The sequence below is a fragment of the Ovis canadensis genome, chromosome 19 (assembly GCF_042477335.2).
Source record: "Ovis canadensis isolate MfBH-ARS-UI-01 breed Bighorn chromosome 19, ARS-UI_OviCan_v2, whole genome shotgun sequence".
NCBI lineage: Eukaryota > Metazoa > Chordata > Mammalia > Artiodactyla > Bovidae > Ovis > Ovis canadensis.
The window spans coordinates 24,998,749-25,015,558 of record NC_091263.1 but is presented as its reverse complement, the minus strand read 5'-3'; the positions used below and the strand labels follow the sequence as shown (position 1 = coordinate 25,015,558).

The 16,810-nt window shown below is 40.6% G+C and overlaps 1 protein-coding gene across 43 annotated transcripts in view; it reads right to left on the bottom strand.

Moving 5' to 3' along the window:
* The window catches only part of LRRFIP2 (LRR binding FLII interacting protein 2), a 111,005-nt gene that overhangs the window by 61,959 nt on the left and 32,236 nt on the right, over nucleotides 1-16,810 (bottom strand). For 24 of the 43 annotated variants that reach the window (XM_069561244.1, XM_069561242.1, XM_069561249.1 and 21 more), the window contains exons 3-4: nucleotides 4,173-4,259; nucleotides 2,911-2,961 (exon numbers count right to left, since the gene is read on the bottom strand). In XM_069561244.1, the coding sequence (XP_069417345.1) occupies nucleotides 2,911-2,961; nucleotides 4,173-4,259 (138 nt within the window). The remainder of the gene's footprint in view (nucleotides 1-2,910; nucleotides 2,962-4,172; nucleotides 4,260-16,810) is intronic. The other 19 variants (XM_069561277.1, XM_069561286.1, XM_069561293.1 and 16 more) reach the window with 1 other exon arrangement.

Below are 16,810 nucleotides of genomic sequence, written 5' to 3'. Positions count from 1 at the left end.
GCACAGTTCAGAAGACAAAATATTTTCACTGTCTTGGGAATCCTTATGAGTATTAAGGATGAATGAACAGGACAATGCCTTCAAAGAGGGGTATCTATCTTTTAAGCCTTCCTGGAAAATTATGTTTGATACATTTAAGTTAGATAAATGGAAGTGAAACATACCCTGTTTTCAAAAGTTCTCTTGAAGGTTTTTTTTTTTTTTTAAAGCTCACAGCCCTCTGAATACACCTGGACATATCTGACAATAAATATTTGATTCAAGGTTGGAGCTATCCCCCTCAGGTTTTTAAAAAATTAATTCACTTTTTAAAATTGGAGGCTAATTACTTTACAACATTGTAGTGGCTTTTGCCATACGGTGACATGGATCAGCCATGGGTGTACATGTGTCCCCCATCCTGAACCCCCTCCCACCTCCCTCCCCATCCCATCCCTCTGGGTTGCCCCAGTGCACCAGCTTTAATGCCCAGTTTCATGCATCGAACCTGGACTGGCGATCTATTTCACATATGCATGGTTCAGTGCTATTCTCTCAAATCATCCCACCCTCGCCTTCTCCCCCAGAGTCCAAAAGTCTGTTCTTTATATCTGTGTCTCTTGCTGTCTGGCATATAGGGTCATTGTTACCATCTTTCTAAATTCCATATGTATGTGTTAGTATACTGTATCGGTGTTTTTCTGACTGACTTCACTCTGTATAATAGGCTGCAGTTTCATCTACCTCATTAGAATGGATTCAAATGTGTTCTTTTTAATAGCCGAGTAATAATATTCCATTGTGTATAGGTACCACAGCTTTCTTATCCATTCGTCTGCTGATGGACATCTAGATTGCTTCCATGTCCTGGCTATTATAAACAGTGCTACAATGAACACTGGGGTACACATGTCTCTTTCAATTCTGGTTTCCTCGGTGTGTATGCCCAGCAGTGGGATTCCTGGGTCATATGGCCCCCTCAGTTTTAAATTAGGAAACTTCACAAACTGCATTTGCTCTTTCAGATTCCCAATACATCACTGCTTCAGACACCCAGTTTACAGCAGTATTGGCTAACCTAAGACTATCTGGGGGCCCAGAAAGACACAGGCTCTTTCCTTCTTGGTCCGTCCACCTCCCACTCCACCATTAGCACCCTCGGATCCCTTTGAATTCCAGCTCTGCCAACAACTAAAGTTGTTCACTTTGCCAATCCTTTATCACCTACCTATAAAATGGAGAGAGTGGATCTGTCTTACAATGGGGACTGAACACGTATGTAAAAGGTATGAGCACAATGCTGGCACACAGACAGGCACTCAACATGAGCTTCATTCCTGAGCCTCATGCTCCCGTGTTCCCTATTCAGATCCAACAGCCCACTCACGGGCAAAAAAGTGCTACAATTAGGAGAAAATTTTAATATAGGAAGATTCTTCCTTCTAGTCATCCATAACCCAATTGTTTGTCTATGCATTATTTACTATAAATTTATTAGTAATTTATACACTGTGATGCTCACATGCCAACTTCTATGATAAGTTCATAGACAGAAAGCAGCCAGAAAGACAAGGATAGGATAAGAAGTTAGAGGAAGAATCAGTTTGAACAAAGTGCCAGAAAGGGTCGGAATGTTAGTTATTCTATCTGAAATTAAACCCCACCTTCTCTGCCTGTCCAAATCCTACCTATTATTAACCCAAACTGCTCCTTTCAACGTAAGAATTAAATATTAGACTTTTAACATAGGCTTTTCCTATTTAATGCTTTGATCTGTCCTAAGATATTAAAATCCTAGGCAATTTAATTTGAGACCTATAATACATAATTAATTATAAGAGGAAATTAATATTTCCACTTTGGCAATTAAGAATTATTTCTCTTAACTCATGCAAAAATATTCTTAAGACATCACCAGTAATATTAAGCCAGTTACATGCAGAAGACACTTGAATTATAAAATAAGATAGCTTTAATAAGAAAACACACACATACATGAAGAGCTGCTTAATTTTAAGTAACCAAAATCTTTTCTCTCTCTTTTTTAAAATATCACAATGAGAAGTATGATGAAGTTTTAAAATTTGTACGTAAATATAATCATAAATATTTAAATTCTGGTTATACCTTAAAATGCTATTCTAGAAGGGATTTGCTTATGAAAGTTGCTTGTTAGGCAGCAATTAAACAGTGGTTCTTAACCTCTTAGGGATCACAGACTCCTTTTGAGAATCTGATGATAAAATTCCTGTGGCCATTTTCACATGAAAACATACACATACTCAAAACCTGGCATGAACAGTCCTTACCCCATCCGCCAAGCCTATCCACACACCAAGCTCGGAACCCCTGCAATCAGAGGCAGCTAGGGCACTCAGCAGCACTGACAAAAGCTCAAAGTTAGCAATGACTCACAGTAACTCATACATTACTGGCTGAAATTTGCTCTTGCAGCTAACAAATTTGGGAGTGACAGTGTAAGACTTGAAAGGAAACTGAGAGAACTAACAACATAAAAGTAATTTTCAGAGGGGATGAAAGAATGATTTGGTTCATCTTTCTATGAAGAACCTGATATAGCTTTTTAAAAAAGAGAGAAAAGAAGGGGCAGGGGAGGAGAAGGCAGGGATGGAGGGGGTGGGCAAATTTTAGGGACAGAAGAACAAATCCACAGAGAGAAAACACATTCATCTACTCAATCTTTCCTGGTCAGGAGCATTTATGAGATGAGCGTGAGGCTGTAACTACAACGAAAATGGCTGGACTCTGAGCACACATTTGGTCCACTACAGGCAGAAGAGACACTCTCTGACCTTTAGGTTCAAACATGGCAAACACTCCCACTTGGCAAATGATTAGTCAGTGTTTTACTTTGAGATTGCATATTTCAGCAACTGATCACAACATGCAGGGCAGGCGATTCCGGCCTACCAGCCACTTCTGAATCTGTCCCCATTTCCGGTCAAAGGAATGATGAGAGTGCTGCAAATGCAAAAGTTTCACAAACTCAAGTTTCCAACACACTGCCTGCTATGGACAGTCTTAAATTAAGCACACACATTTGTCCTGAAAGGCAATGACTGTTAATTCAAAGTTACACATTCAAAATACACAACATACTAAGCTAAATATGTTCAGTCTGCAGCTTACAAATAAAACTTAAACTTAATAACTCTATTCTTACAGTTCACTACAATTTTAGGAGCATAAAAGACAGTGCATTGTATTGTACCATTTCATCTCAAGCCAAGAACTGCATTCAATATTTGAAGCTATGAGGTAAAAAAAGAAAATTAGCAATACATTAACTGCTTTTGGCTTTGTTTTTGAGCTGTGACAATATGGACTCTATACACATCTCTAACTCATTAACAGAAAATTCACCACAAACCTCAAAATAAAGTGTTTAATACTGCCCTGCAGCTTTTCTCCCCCTTTGAACTAAAACATCAGAAATGGTTTTTATGGGAACTTTCAAAGTCAGGTCAATGTCAGAAGAGTAAAAAAGAGTATTTGTTTTCTTTTAAAGCAGCCCAATTTCTATATGTCTAATTAGAAATTTTTTCTTTTTTGCTTTTCCCAGTGATAATTAAAACAGATGGAAATGTATTAGCCATACAAAAGTGTAACATAAAACTAATCATAATCCCACCATAGATAAACCAAAGTACTGAGAATGATCACTTCTTTCCAGTAGTTTTTGATCTATACATGGATACTAATTTTCATAACACAAGACTAGAGTCCTAAAAGTGCTATAATTGTGGGATTTTTTTTTTCCATTTTCTTACACGGAGATTTTCCTCCATTATTAAGTATGCTTACAAACTATAAGGCTGTATGATTTCACAGAACTTAACTATGTAGGTATCACAATATAGTCAAAATTCTAGGACATTTAGGGCTATAGTAAATAATTCTGTCATCTCTAAGCCTTCTGTGGCTATTACAAGGACTTTATAACACAACAGTAACTTATGACAAGAGGTGTATAGGTATCTGCTGTTAATTTCAAACAAATATTGCACTTAACTTGCTGACCTAGAATAGCTCGTCAAAACACATACATCAAGTTACTCTATTCCCAGTATTTCAAAAGGAACCAGGTTTACTTCAGAAGGAAACTAGCCACGTATTGATTTTGGGCGGGGGGGGGGGAACACCACAAAATCAGGGTTATTTCCCCCAATTACCTCTTTTTGCTGCCGTTCCAGTTCTCTCATGCGGATATCTCTTGCTTCTGCCCGGGCAGCCCGTTTTGCTGCCAGTCTTGCCTCTGCCTGAAAAGTAATAGAAAGATTCAGCTTTATTTAAAAACCAGTGCTTCCAGCACCACACCTCTAGACCAGCCTGGAGGATAGAGAGCCAAACAGATGGGGACACGGGGTTGTCCACCAGCAGCCTGATGGCCTCCTCAGTATACACCCCTCCATAACTCACTTCTTTTTCTAGTCCCAGAGTCTCCTGAAATCTGGGCCTTTATGCACAACCTGACGACATATTCAAAACAGTTTACACTGTTTCTGTAGGTTTCTCCAAACTTGCTTTTTCCAGAATTTCTTTCCCCATCAGTTTAATCATACAAATTAGAAATGTCAGGGCTGGCTGGCCCCTATTTCACTGTGGGTATCGCCAATATTCACTCTCCAAGTGCTGTCAATTCTTGACCAACTCTTGGGTTGAGTTTCCCTCCAACTCATCTCGCTTTCTTTATGCTCACTATTCCTGCTTATTTCAGGAACTCTTCCTCTCTCTCTGAGATACACTTCACATGCCATCAGATTCACCACTTAAAAACATACAATTCATTGGGTTTTTAAGTATATTCACAAAGTTGCACAATTATCATTACCATCTAATGATACTTTCATCACCCCAATACCCATTACCCAACTCCAGCCCCTGGCAACCATCAGTCTACTTTCTGTCTCTATGAATCTGCCTCTTCTGGACAGAGCATATAAATGAAATCATATAATAAGAACTCTTTATCTCTTGGACACTGCAACTGCCTCCAAATCCATCTACCTGACTCCAGCCTTGACTCCACAATTCATCATCTATGTGGTCACATGACTGCCAGTCTGCCCTACAAAACACATTTCTGATCAAATCAATCATTTTGCTCTGTAAAATACTCCAGGAGCTCCCCCTCACTCACTGTTAAAGCAAAAATTCCACAGACCAGCACAAAGAGAAGACAGGAGATGAACAGCAAAAAGAGAGATGAAATTTCTCCCAGTCAGTTCTCTGCCTTTTTTCCCCCAGTTGGCCCCAGCTTCACCAGTTGCATCCACCCCCCTCCATTCCTGGACCCCATCTCCTGGGCTGGGAGGTTCAGCCTCTCTTCACAGACTGTTTGCTGGCAGGAGGTATTCTCCGTTCTCTCTCATTCAGCGACCACACTACTTTCTATTAAGAGTTCCTCCAGCCCCTCTGTCACTACGCACACGCCCCTATTGTGACTTATTACACTGTGTTAAACGTATTATATGGTATTAAAGCTTCTGTCGCCCCGCAACTTTCATGCCTCGGTGTCTGCTAAACAAATAAGACATTTCCAGGCCATGGGCCAGTGTATCAAGGAAATGAGGCAACAAAACAGCCTGATGTACCACATGAAACTAAAAAATCTCTGGTTTCTCTGGGAGTGGTTTCCTGGGTTCTTGGCCGCATTGTAACTCTGATTCAGATCCCTCCTCTGATAAGGACAGAAGCTGCTGCTTCTCTTGTTCTGATAATATTTGTGCCCAAGTCTCACAGTAGGAAGGCTTCCCAGCTAGCACAACAATAAAGACTCTACCTGCCAATGCAGGAGACACAAGAGACGTGGGTTCCATCCTTGGGTCAGGAAGATCCCCTGGAGTCGGGGCAAGAATACTAGAGTATGGGCAGAGGAGCCCGGTGGGCTACGTACATGGGGTCACAAACAGTTGGACACAACTGAGCAATTAAGCCTGCAGGCACACTCACACTAAGAAGAGACTCAGCCAAGGTTTAGAAGGATCTACTGTGTGTAAGCACTACACTGAGTGCAAAAAACACAGAGCAGGACATGCCATTTCTGCCTAAAGACTTCACAGTCTAGCTGAGACAAACACACTGCTTACAAGAAGGACACCTGCAGGAAGGGGCAATGGGTTTTGCCAGGCAAGGTCACAGAAGGCCTCTAAGAAGCACAGACAGTGTAAGAGTTACTACTTACTCAACTATCTCGATTTTTGGCATTTTCCTAGTCAGTTTTACATGTGTTTTAGTAGCAAAAACCCTGCAAAGTGAATTGCAATCTACCATCCTTAAGCTCTCACACCATCATCACCAGAGCAATTAGTTTTCTCACATGAATTTTCCAATGGCCTCTATCTTTAAAACACCTACACTCGGACTTCCCTGGTGGTCCAGTGGATAGGAACTCACCTGGCAATGCAGGGGACACGGCTCAGTCCCTGGTCAGGGAAGATTCCATATGCTACGGGGAAACTAAACTCCTGCACCACAACTACTGAAGACTGCCCGCCTAGAGCTGATGCTCCACAACAAGAGAAGCCTCTGCAGTTGAGAAGCCCTCATCCTGTCATGAAGAGGGGCACCAGCTCACTGCAGCTAGAGAAAGCCCACTCACAGCAACGAAGTGACCCAGTGCAGCCAAATAAATAAGCAGTTAATTTAAAAATATACCTACACTCTCCACCTTCTTTCCCCCTCTATGAATGATCACCACCTTCTTATCAGAAAGTGTATTTTACAAAAAAAGACTTTAAGGCTAAATTATGCTTCAGCACATAATAAATACATCTATACTTGCAGCCTCCCTTAGAAATTTATCAAGAATGCTGATTTAATCCTTCTGATATCTGTGGCCAATTCTGCACAATCTATTCTAAAATGAGAGTTCTCTAACCAAATGGAATTATAAATAATTGAAATTTATTTTCTAATAAATTCACTTGCACAAGAAAAGGGAAGGGACCTAACTGCTGTACAACAGAAAGACCATGGGCTTCAGAGCCACAAACATACCCTTCTCTTTGCTACTCAGGCAACTCTAAGCAAAACTTGGACGTTACCTCCCTTGGAGATAGTATTAAATATAGCAAGCTTTAAGAAGATAAAGAGGTTTCAAAACTACTTTATCTGTTTCTTTCTTATTCATTGCTTCCAGGTTCCTGATAGCAGGAATAGCAAGGGGCCAGCGGTCACTCCAATCTGGTAAGACAAGAGGTGCACTCTATTCTTACACTGATACATTTTTACTTTTTTTTTTTAATTATGAAAGTATGATAATACATTTATAGGAGACTTGGAAAACACAAATTACAAATAGTATTACAAGCATTTTAAATAGATAAATTAAGATTTTTAATTGGAGTTTCAAAATCAAATTCTCAAAAATTAATAAAATACATAGGAAAGTAGAAAGATATAATAGACCTGAAAAGCACTGTGAACCAATCCAATATAATTAGGATTTATACAATTTTCACACAACAGCAGGATACAAATTCTATTCAAATTCCCATAGATTATAAACCAGGAGACACTGGAACATATCCAGGGACATAAAACAAGGTGCAAAAATTTCCTGGTCTAAAGGTACTGTAATCATACAGAGTCTGTTCTCTTAACACTGTGGAATTATGCTAGAAATCAATATCAAAAACATCTGAAATTAACCCCCATATTTTCAAGTGCAATATGACATTTACCAAGAGAGATCTCTGCCTCAGCCACTGAAAGTCTCAATAAAGTTACAAGACTGGAAAAACACAGAGTGTGACTGCAAAGAAAGCATTTAAAGGAGAAATTAGTATCGAAATGAGAGCTAAATGTCAAAGATACTTAAAAAAACCCATGTATACGGAAATTAAATGTCCACTTAAATGATGAGTGTGTATAAGAAATCATAAAAAATAAAGTTAGAAAATATGTGTAACAGAATAAAAATGAAGAGAATTTATCAGAATTTGCTGCATGCAGCTAATGCTGCTCAATGCAACTAAATATAACGTGAAATTTTAAATAAGGTATGAAAACAAATAATAGATCCTAGCAAAAAATTTTTTAAGATTTGAATAAAACCTGTACTTTAGTTAATAATACTGTGAAGTGAAGCGAAAGTTACTCAGTCCTGTCCGACTCTTTGCGACCCCATGGACTGTAGCCTGCCAGGCTCCTCAGTCCATGGAATTTTCCAGGTGAGAGTACTGGAGTGGGTTGCCATTTCCTTCTCCAGGGGATCTTCCCAACCCAGGGATCGAACCCAGGCCAGGGATCAAACCCAGGTCTCCCGCACTGCAGGCAGACACTTTACTGTAGCCATCAGGGAAGCTAAAATAACACTGTATCATATGTTAATTTCATGTTTGTTTGTTTACAACAGTATTTCTTTATATTCTCAGAACTGGATTAGAAGTTTCAAGTCTCATTCAAAAATTTTTTTAAAATTCACTAAATAACAAGCTTTCTAGACATTTAGCCATAATACTAGATAAACTGATATATGTTGAAACAGTCAAATTATAGGTACACAAACCACACTTCAAAGTAGCATACCAGCACCTTCCCCTCAGGATACAATTGTGGCAAAGAACTACCACAGCTTAGTTTTAACCCACTCTCACAGGTACAAAATAAAAAAGATAAAACAATAAAGGACCACAAGGATTGAATTAAGTTCAAAACAAAGGTTGGTTAATAAAAATGAAACATAGAATCACCACTTGACCCAATAATTCCACCTCTGGATACATATACAAAAGAACTGAAAGTAAAGACTCAAAGAGATGTTCACACACCAAATGTTCATAGCAATATTACTCATAAGAGCCAAAAGGTATAAACAACCCAAATGTCCATCGGCAGATGAATGAATAAGGAAAATGTACACATATTTTCCATACAATGGAATATTACAAATCCTTTAAACAGGAGGAAGCTCTGACTATATGCAACAACTTTGATGAATTTTGAAGACACTGTTGAGTGAAACAAGCCAGACACAAAAGAACAAATATTAAATGCTTCTGCTTATCTCAAGTTTCTAAAATAGTCAAATACCACAGGGATAGAAAGTAGAACAGTGGTGTCCAGTGTGGGAAGGAGGGGATGGGAGTTGCTATTTTAACGGGTACAGAGTTTCACTAAGGATGCTGAAAAAATTCTGAGGATGGGCAGAAGTCGTGACTGCACAGCAGTTTAAATGTACTTAACGTCACTGAACTGTACACCTGCAGATGATCAAAATGACTGACTTCATGTTATGTTTATTTTACGACAAAAAAAAGGTTAGTTAATTTAAAAGTTAGCATAAGACATGAGTGAAATCAGAAGTATTCAGGAGCCTAAATCATGGTCTTTTAGGCTGATATGACCCAAACTTTTAAGTAAGGTGAATAGGAAACTTCAGGAACTGGAAATTCAGGTTCAGAAATTACCTGCAAATCTAGTAAGCACTGGACCAGGTTTCTAAACATGAATATTCCGAGAAAGACTGTCAAGAAATAACAACCAAGCTCTGGCAACGTATCAGGACCCAATTCAAAATGTACTAATTCTGTAAAGGGGGGATCCTCACCTTTGCTCTTAATATTTATAAAACTGAACAGTGCTTTGAGAATGATCTTCATAGAATCAAAACTCAAACTTTCAAGATGACAGAAAAGATGAGACCTCACACTAATATTACTACCATCATTTTAGATGATTATTTTCCTTTAATTCACAAAGTACCCACTTGAGGTACAGAAAGATGAAGTAATTTGCCTGATATCCCCTGGCCAGCAAGTACTGGAACTGAGATCCAGATCCTAAGAATCTGATTCCAGTTCACGCTCTTAACTATGTTGCTACAACTTATGTCTTTATATCCCAAGTATAAGAACATATCCTTAGGCAAATAAAAAAAGTTTACTTTGGATGAATTATCCTATGATTTTCAATTTAGCATAGACTCTCTCTTTTCTGTGAAAAGGTACTATTCTGGTTCTCTTTGTTCTTTGACCAGGACTTTACACCAAATGTAGTCGATCTTCTTTTGTTACACACAGCCTTTCTTCTCGTTTTTTTACTCCCCATTTTCAACTATCGACCAACAAGAATGACTCAAATCTTACATCTCGGGCTCTGACCAAAATCAAGACATATTTCTAACTGTCTGGTGGATCTCTTGTCATGCACTAACGGTGGATAAAAGCAACCTCATCCCCAAGAATACTCTATGCTTCCCTGTTTCTCAGTCTCCAGAAGTGAAACCCTTGTTGAAAACTCAGCCTCAGGGATTTCTACTTCTTAATCAAACTTTCTTTACACTATCCCTTGAATCCAACCTTTAATTTTCCTTCCAAGCAGGTCCTTACCACTTTCATCTATGATACTAATTGTAACTTCACTTTCTCCATTCCCACTCTCCTCCTATCCCTGCTATTCCATATTACACACTGTTAAATTCACCAAGAACTGACTCATTGGAAAAGACCCTGATGCTGGGAAAGATTGAAGGCAGGAGGAGAAAGGGACGACAGAGGATGAGATGGTTGGATGGCATCACTGACTCAGTGGACATGAGTTTGAGAAAGCTTCGGGAGGTGGAGATGGACAGGGAAGCCTGGGGTGCTGCAGTGCATGGGGTCGCAAAGAATCGGACACGACTGAGTGACTGAACTAAAGTCACCAACACCCAGAAGTATCCTTACACTGTTACAATTTTAAATTTGGATTCTGTTACTGCCTAGTCAAATAAACACAGGTAAATGGGCTAAAATAAACTCAGTGTGGCTCCCACTGGCATCCCAAATCAGAAACTCAACCAAGGCCAATCCTATTATAAGTATCTGTCCTGTGGGTCTACAAGTCAAGCAGGATCTATCCCACCCAATGGACAGTGCCCTGTTTCCTTGGAATATAAACCCCATGTCAAATTTCACTGTAAACTATTCTAGGGGGAACAACGTTATATTCATTTAAAAAAACAGTTTGAATCCATCATCCTAAGAGTCAAAGGCAAGAGTTTACTATACAGCTATATAACAAGGTAAATATATGTACAGACATGTAAAATTATATAACAATATACACATAAAACATAGATGGATGTGTCTATATACGGAGACACACACACCCTCCCTACTATGATGTGAACTCCACCCTCCCCAGGGACCTTGCCTCAACTATCTGATCTTTCTCCTGCCTGTACTCTCTCCCTCTATTGGTTTGTCCTTCTCATCCTAAGTAGGTTAAAAGTCTCTCCTATCTTTAATAAACAAACAAACTAATGGGGAGTTCCCTGGCGGCCTAGAAGTGAGGGTTCCGGGCTTTCACTGCCATGGCCCCGGTTCAGTCCCTGGTTGGGGAACTGAGAGCCCATAAGCTGTGCGGCCAACAGACAAACCGTCCCATCCTGGATCGACTCTGTCTCATCTTCTCTTGGAGATGGAGAGGGCTAACTATTCTCTCACCTCCCTCCTCACTCTCTTCAAATGACTGCTTCCTGGCTTCTGCCCAAATCATTTCAGGAAGCTCCTCATGCCAAAGTCACTCATGACCTCTGACTACCAAACCCAGTGGAATTTTTCTCTTCCTGTCTTGCTTGTCCTTTCTGGATTTCCCATATCACTGCCACTCCGCTCCTTCTGAAACACTCCTCTCCGGGCTTTCTGCAATGCCACTCTCCCCTGCTTTTCCTCTTGACTCCCTGATCTGCCTTCTTCAGAGTCCGACATGGGCTACTTCCTGAAACTTTAATGTAAGCAAAGCTTCCAGACTTCATCTCACTCTCTTCACCCTATGTCCACCCTCAGTTCTCTCCCCGGGTGATAGTGAGTCTGCAAACCTCTGCGTCCAACACAGACTCTTCTTTCTCAGTCCTGACGCAACTGGCTGTCCCACTGGCACCTCAGATGCAAAGCATCACAAACGGAACTTATCTTTCCCTAAGTCCCTCTTCCTCTTTATATCCCCATCAGTGCTCCCATTACCCCCAAAACCGAAACAAAGGATCGCCCTAAGGCTCCTCTCTGTTTTTAGCCTCTATCCACACCCAGTCGCTATATCTCAACTATCTATTCCATCAAGATTCTCTCTCTACCATTTCTTCAATCCAAATTTCCCCTCCTTTCCCACCGTCACTGCCTGAGTTCAGGCTCTCGTCACCTCTCCCGATGACAACAAAGCCTCCTGACTCATTTTCTCCCTACCAGTCACTCTACATGGTGGCTAACTCTGGAAAAGGTTTTACCCTTCAGTGGCTCCCCTCAGCTGCCCCAATAAAATGTGAACTCTGCAGCATACAAATCCCATCCTGATTAGGCCCTCTGGCCTCTCCAACATTAGCTCCCACTCCCTCTAACCTCCCTTCAGCCAAACCAAGCTGTTATTCTGGCAATTCCCCACATGTTCTAGTTGTTTCACACCCCCATGCCTGAGAACACTTAGAAAGTGACACAAAAACCCATAAAATAATACTGTTCCTAATGATACGTGTTAGAACTTTCAGAAGAGGAGCAGGAAGGCTACCTCAAGATTCTACCAGAGTGGCTCCCTGCTGGGGTAAGGGAAGCGGAGCTAGGACGAGGGACGAAAGAGAAAGGGCCCTAAACTTGGTTTATGACGTCTTCTCCCTTCCTTCATATCTATTTAGGAAAAGGTCTGAAACAACTGTCCCAAAAGGATAGCATCATTTACTGTAGACTCAGGGACACTTACATTGTTCCTAAAACCTTTCTGCATTCAACCTTTTTCAAGAAGAACAGAACATGAAAACACACTCAAATGCCTTTAAAAGAACAGAAACCTCTAGCTTTTGAAACTTCTGTCCCACTATCATATGGGACAGTTTTAAAGGGAGGCAAATTCAAATTTCATGGTCAGACATAAATGCACTGAATAAAAGCAAACGTGCAACTGCCAGCCTGCGTGTACATCCGTAATACAAAATCCACGCAACCAGCATGAGGAAGAAAAATAAGGGGTGTGTGTGTGTTTGTCCCTCAGCTATGCCCAACTCTTTGCGACCCCACGGAGCCCGCCAAGCTCCTCTATGCACGGGATTTCCCAGGCAAGAATACTGGAGTGGGTTACAGTTTCCTTCTCCAGGGAATCTTCCTGATCCAGGCATCAAACCTGGGTCTCCTGCATTGCAGGTAGATTCTTTACCATCTGAGTTATTTAGGCCTTTACAGACTATGCTTTAATTTCAAGAAATCTGAAATACAAAATTATACAAAGTGAAACTGTCAAGGAAAATGACTAATTCAGGTAACTAGGTCTCAAGAGTTTACTGTGTTTAATTTTGTTTATTCTTCCATGACACTCATGCCAAAAGAACACTGAAAGACAAGCTAAGACATAATATTTATTGTGTTGCTATGGTTTCCAAATTAACAAATAAAAATCATTACTCAACTTCCTAGCAACTTCCCTTTAGTAGAAAATCTTGGGTACCATTTTTCTTAATTTGATCTTACAATATCAACTTTTATTTTTTTAAAGCTTTTGGTAGTTGAAAACCAACTATACAAACTTCCCTGGGCATAAACAACAATATTAGATAAAATCTAGGGAATTTGAATCCATTTTCTTCTGATGTCTAACAACTGTATCTTCTTTTTATTCAGAAATCTTCTGACAGCAAAATATTCTTTCAGAATGAGAGAAGAAATTTAAGATTACAGACTTTACTACTGAGGTTTGAATACAATCTAATAAATAGATAGTACAGGAAAGCTGAAACTTTGACTCTTGCCAAAGGAAAATGTGATTCACAGTCCCAGCAGAAATACTCTGTGTATGTCTTGGGGGCTGGGGGTGGGGGTTGCTAGTAATGGCTTTATATTGAGGATAATGTTACTGTGCTATCTGAATTTTTTCTCCAAATGCCTATAAGTCACAGGAATGGTGAAGATAATGACAATGAATTTTATACCAAACATATTTTAGTCACACTGACACAAAACTTCAGGCCCAGTAATCCTCCCTTAATTCTGGTTAGAGAGATAACTCCAGGAACACTGACACCAAGAGGAACGCTGGCCATCACAGAGCCAGGGCTCTGGACTGCAGGGGGAGGGATGCCCCAACCACACCGGCCCCCTCTCTTTGCCTTAATTTCAGTGGGTAAATGGGAAAAAAAATGAAGACAGGTGCATTAATGCGCTAATGCCACTGGAAAGATTCCTAAATGACTAACAGTGACAACTCTTTCAAAGCATTTGTCTAATAAAAACATTAAGTACAGGACTTCCCTGGTGGTCAAAGATTCCGCCTGCCAATGTCGAGGAAATGAGTTCCATCCCTGGTCTGGGAAGACCCCACAGGCCGCGGAGCAACTAAGCCTGTGTGCACCCCAGCTGCCGAAGCCTGTGGACCTAGAGGCCGTGCTCTGCAACGAGAGCAGCCACCACAGTGAGAATCCCGTGCGCCCCACCGAGAGCAGCTCCTGCTTGCCACCACCAGAGAAAGCCCAGGCAGCAACCAAGACCCAGCACAGCAAAAAGTAAAGCAAAACATCAGTGACTACAAAGCGGCAGAAGTGTTTAAGAAAACCCTTAGCTGGGCAGAAATGGGAAGAAAAGCATTCATTTTTCATAATTCTGAAAAGTTAACTCATATTACATAATTTTTTATAAATTTTGTGTACCACCACTGAGTGTATTAAAGAAGAGTAATTCTGCCTTCTGTGGAGTTAACTTTTCAGACAAGTCCAATTGGGACAGAACAGTCTGAACCAAACACAAAAGGATGATCAAAGAAAGTGTCAGCATTAGGAAGACTTGAGATACGACCTGGAGTTCTTTAGGGCTCAGCCCGAGGAGGGCCTGTCCTCAACTCTACACTTTCTCTCTAGACAGTCTCATCCACAACTCATGATTTCAATCACTTTCTACATGCGCACAAGTCTCAGATGTGTATGTAGAGCCCAGATTCTCCTTTGAGCTCCTGACCCAAACCCCCAAACTGCTTCTTCAAAATCTCCACAGACACATTAAATACCACACAGCCTAACATAAATTTACGGTCTTCCCTCTGCAAACATCCTCCACACACTAACGTTGCCTACCATCCGACCGGATGCACAACCCCAAGCCCCCTGCCCTGCTACCCAACCACTGCCACTCACTAAGCATCTTCTCTGTCTCCACTCCAACCATCTCCCCTCATCCCCACAGTCGTCACTTTAGGCCCGGCCACCGCTGGCTCTCATGACTCATCTCCCTGCAACCACTACGGTCTCTTTCTGGTATTATTAATAATAGCATCTCCAACCCACAGCAAAGTCCTCTTTTGAAGGCACAAATCTGATCACGTCATACCCCTACACAAGATCCTTCATTTTTCCCCTTTCCTCTTTAGAATGCAGACCAAAATCATATTAGGTTCTCAACCTAAGCCTTACTAACATTTGAACCAGAGAATTCTTTCTTGGGGGGGAAGCTGTGCTGTGCACTGTGGCATTTTTAGCAATATCCCTGACCTCTCCCCACAAATGCCAGTAGTGACAGGCAAAACTATCCTCATACGTTGCCCACTGTTTTCTGTGGGACAAAGTCACTCGCTGCTGAGAGCCACCAGCCTGCATGGTCTGGCTCCTGCCTGCCTCTCCAGCTGCTCTCCTCCTTGCTGTCCATGTCAGAGTTAACAGCGATATCCTGGAGGCGCAGCAGTCAGAGTGTAGGAGCCCAGGTGCACTTGTCAGCCTGACGCCTTTCTATGCGACCTTGAGCAAGTTACCTCACTTTTCCATGCCTTGGGTTAAGCATGGATAAAATGGAAACAGCAGACCACCCCACAGAGTTATCAAGAGGATTAAGTCTGTTTAAAGGGCTCAGAACAGTGCCTGGTACATAATTAGAGCTCAGAAAAGTCAGCTGGTGCTATTCCTTGAATTCTCCATATCTTTCGGCCTCAGAAGCTTGTCCCATGTTCTTCCCTCTGATTGTAAAGCTCTTCCTGGAATCTGAGAGCTCCTCCTAAATCATTCCACTCCTCCTTCAAAACTCAACTGAAAGAGCGCTTCCTCAGGGAAGCCTTCCCAAAGCCATCAAACATGTCAAGTCCCCCATCACACACTCTTCAGTAAAATTATTTACTGTTCACTCAAAGCACTTAGCATGGCTGTAAATAAATATATTATTACGTTTGCTCAATTTTAAGAATGCCATTGGTTGTAACATACACTGACAACCACAGCTTTCAAGACAGAAATTACAATATTAAGTGTAGACATTAATTTTAGGGTCAATTTTTTCCTCTAGCATCTAAGCTCTATAAGGAAAATGACCACGTTAGACCTGTCCATCCCATGTCCTTAACTAACACAGCACCTACAAGAGTAGATGCCCAATAAACATTTACTAAATGAATGACACTCAAAATTCATGTTTCTAAAAAAACTCACTTTATTCTTAAATGAAAAATGGTATTAATACCCATAATCATTATTGATTATGGAAATTCTTTGCATTTTAAGAAACTGCTATCCTTGACAAAAGTTTTTTATCCTTAATTCAACACTGCCTAAAAATGGACAGATGACTAGAACAAAACAGCAAAATAACTATGAGGAAATAAGCTCTATCAAGCTATCGTGGCTGGTATTCCATAAAACAGTAATGCTGGACAGTATTTTTTAAACTAAGCACAGTTCTTCCCTTTGTATCCTTCTTCTCAGGCTGCTAATCCATAATCAAACTTCTGGTTCTCATTACTAAATGGCTGTAATCTACCATTTTAGGCAGCAAAATAATAAAATCCAACCAACTGTCCATCAACAGATAAGTGGATAAAGAAGATGCAATACATACATACAATGGACTATCATTTATCCACAAAAGAAGGA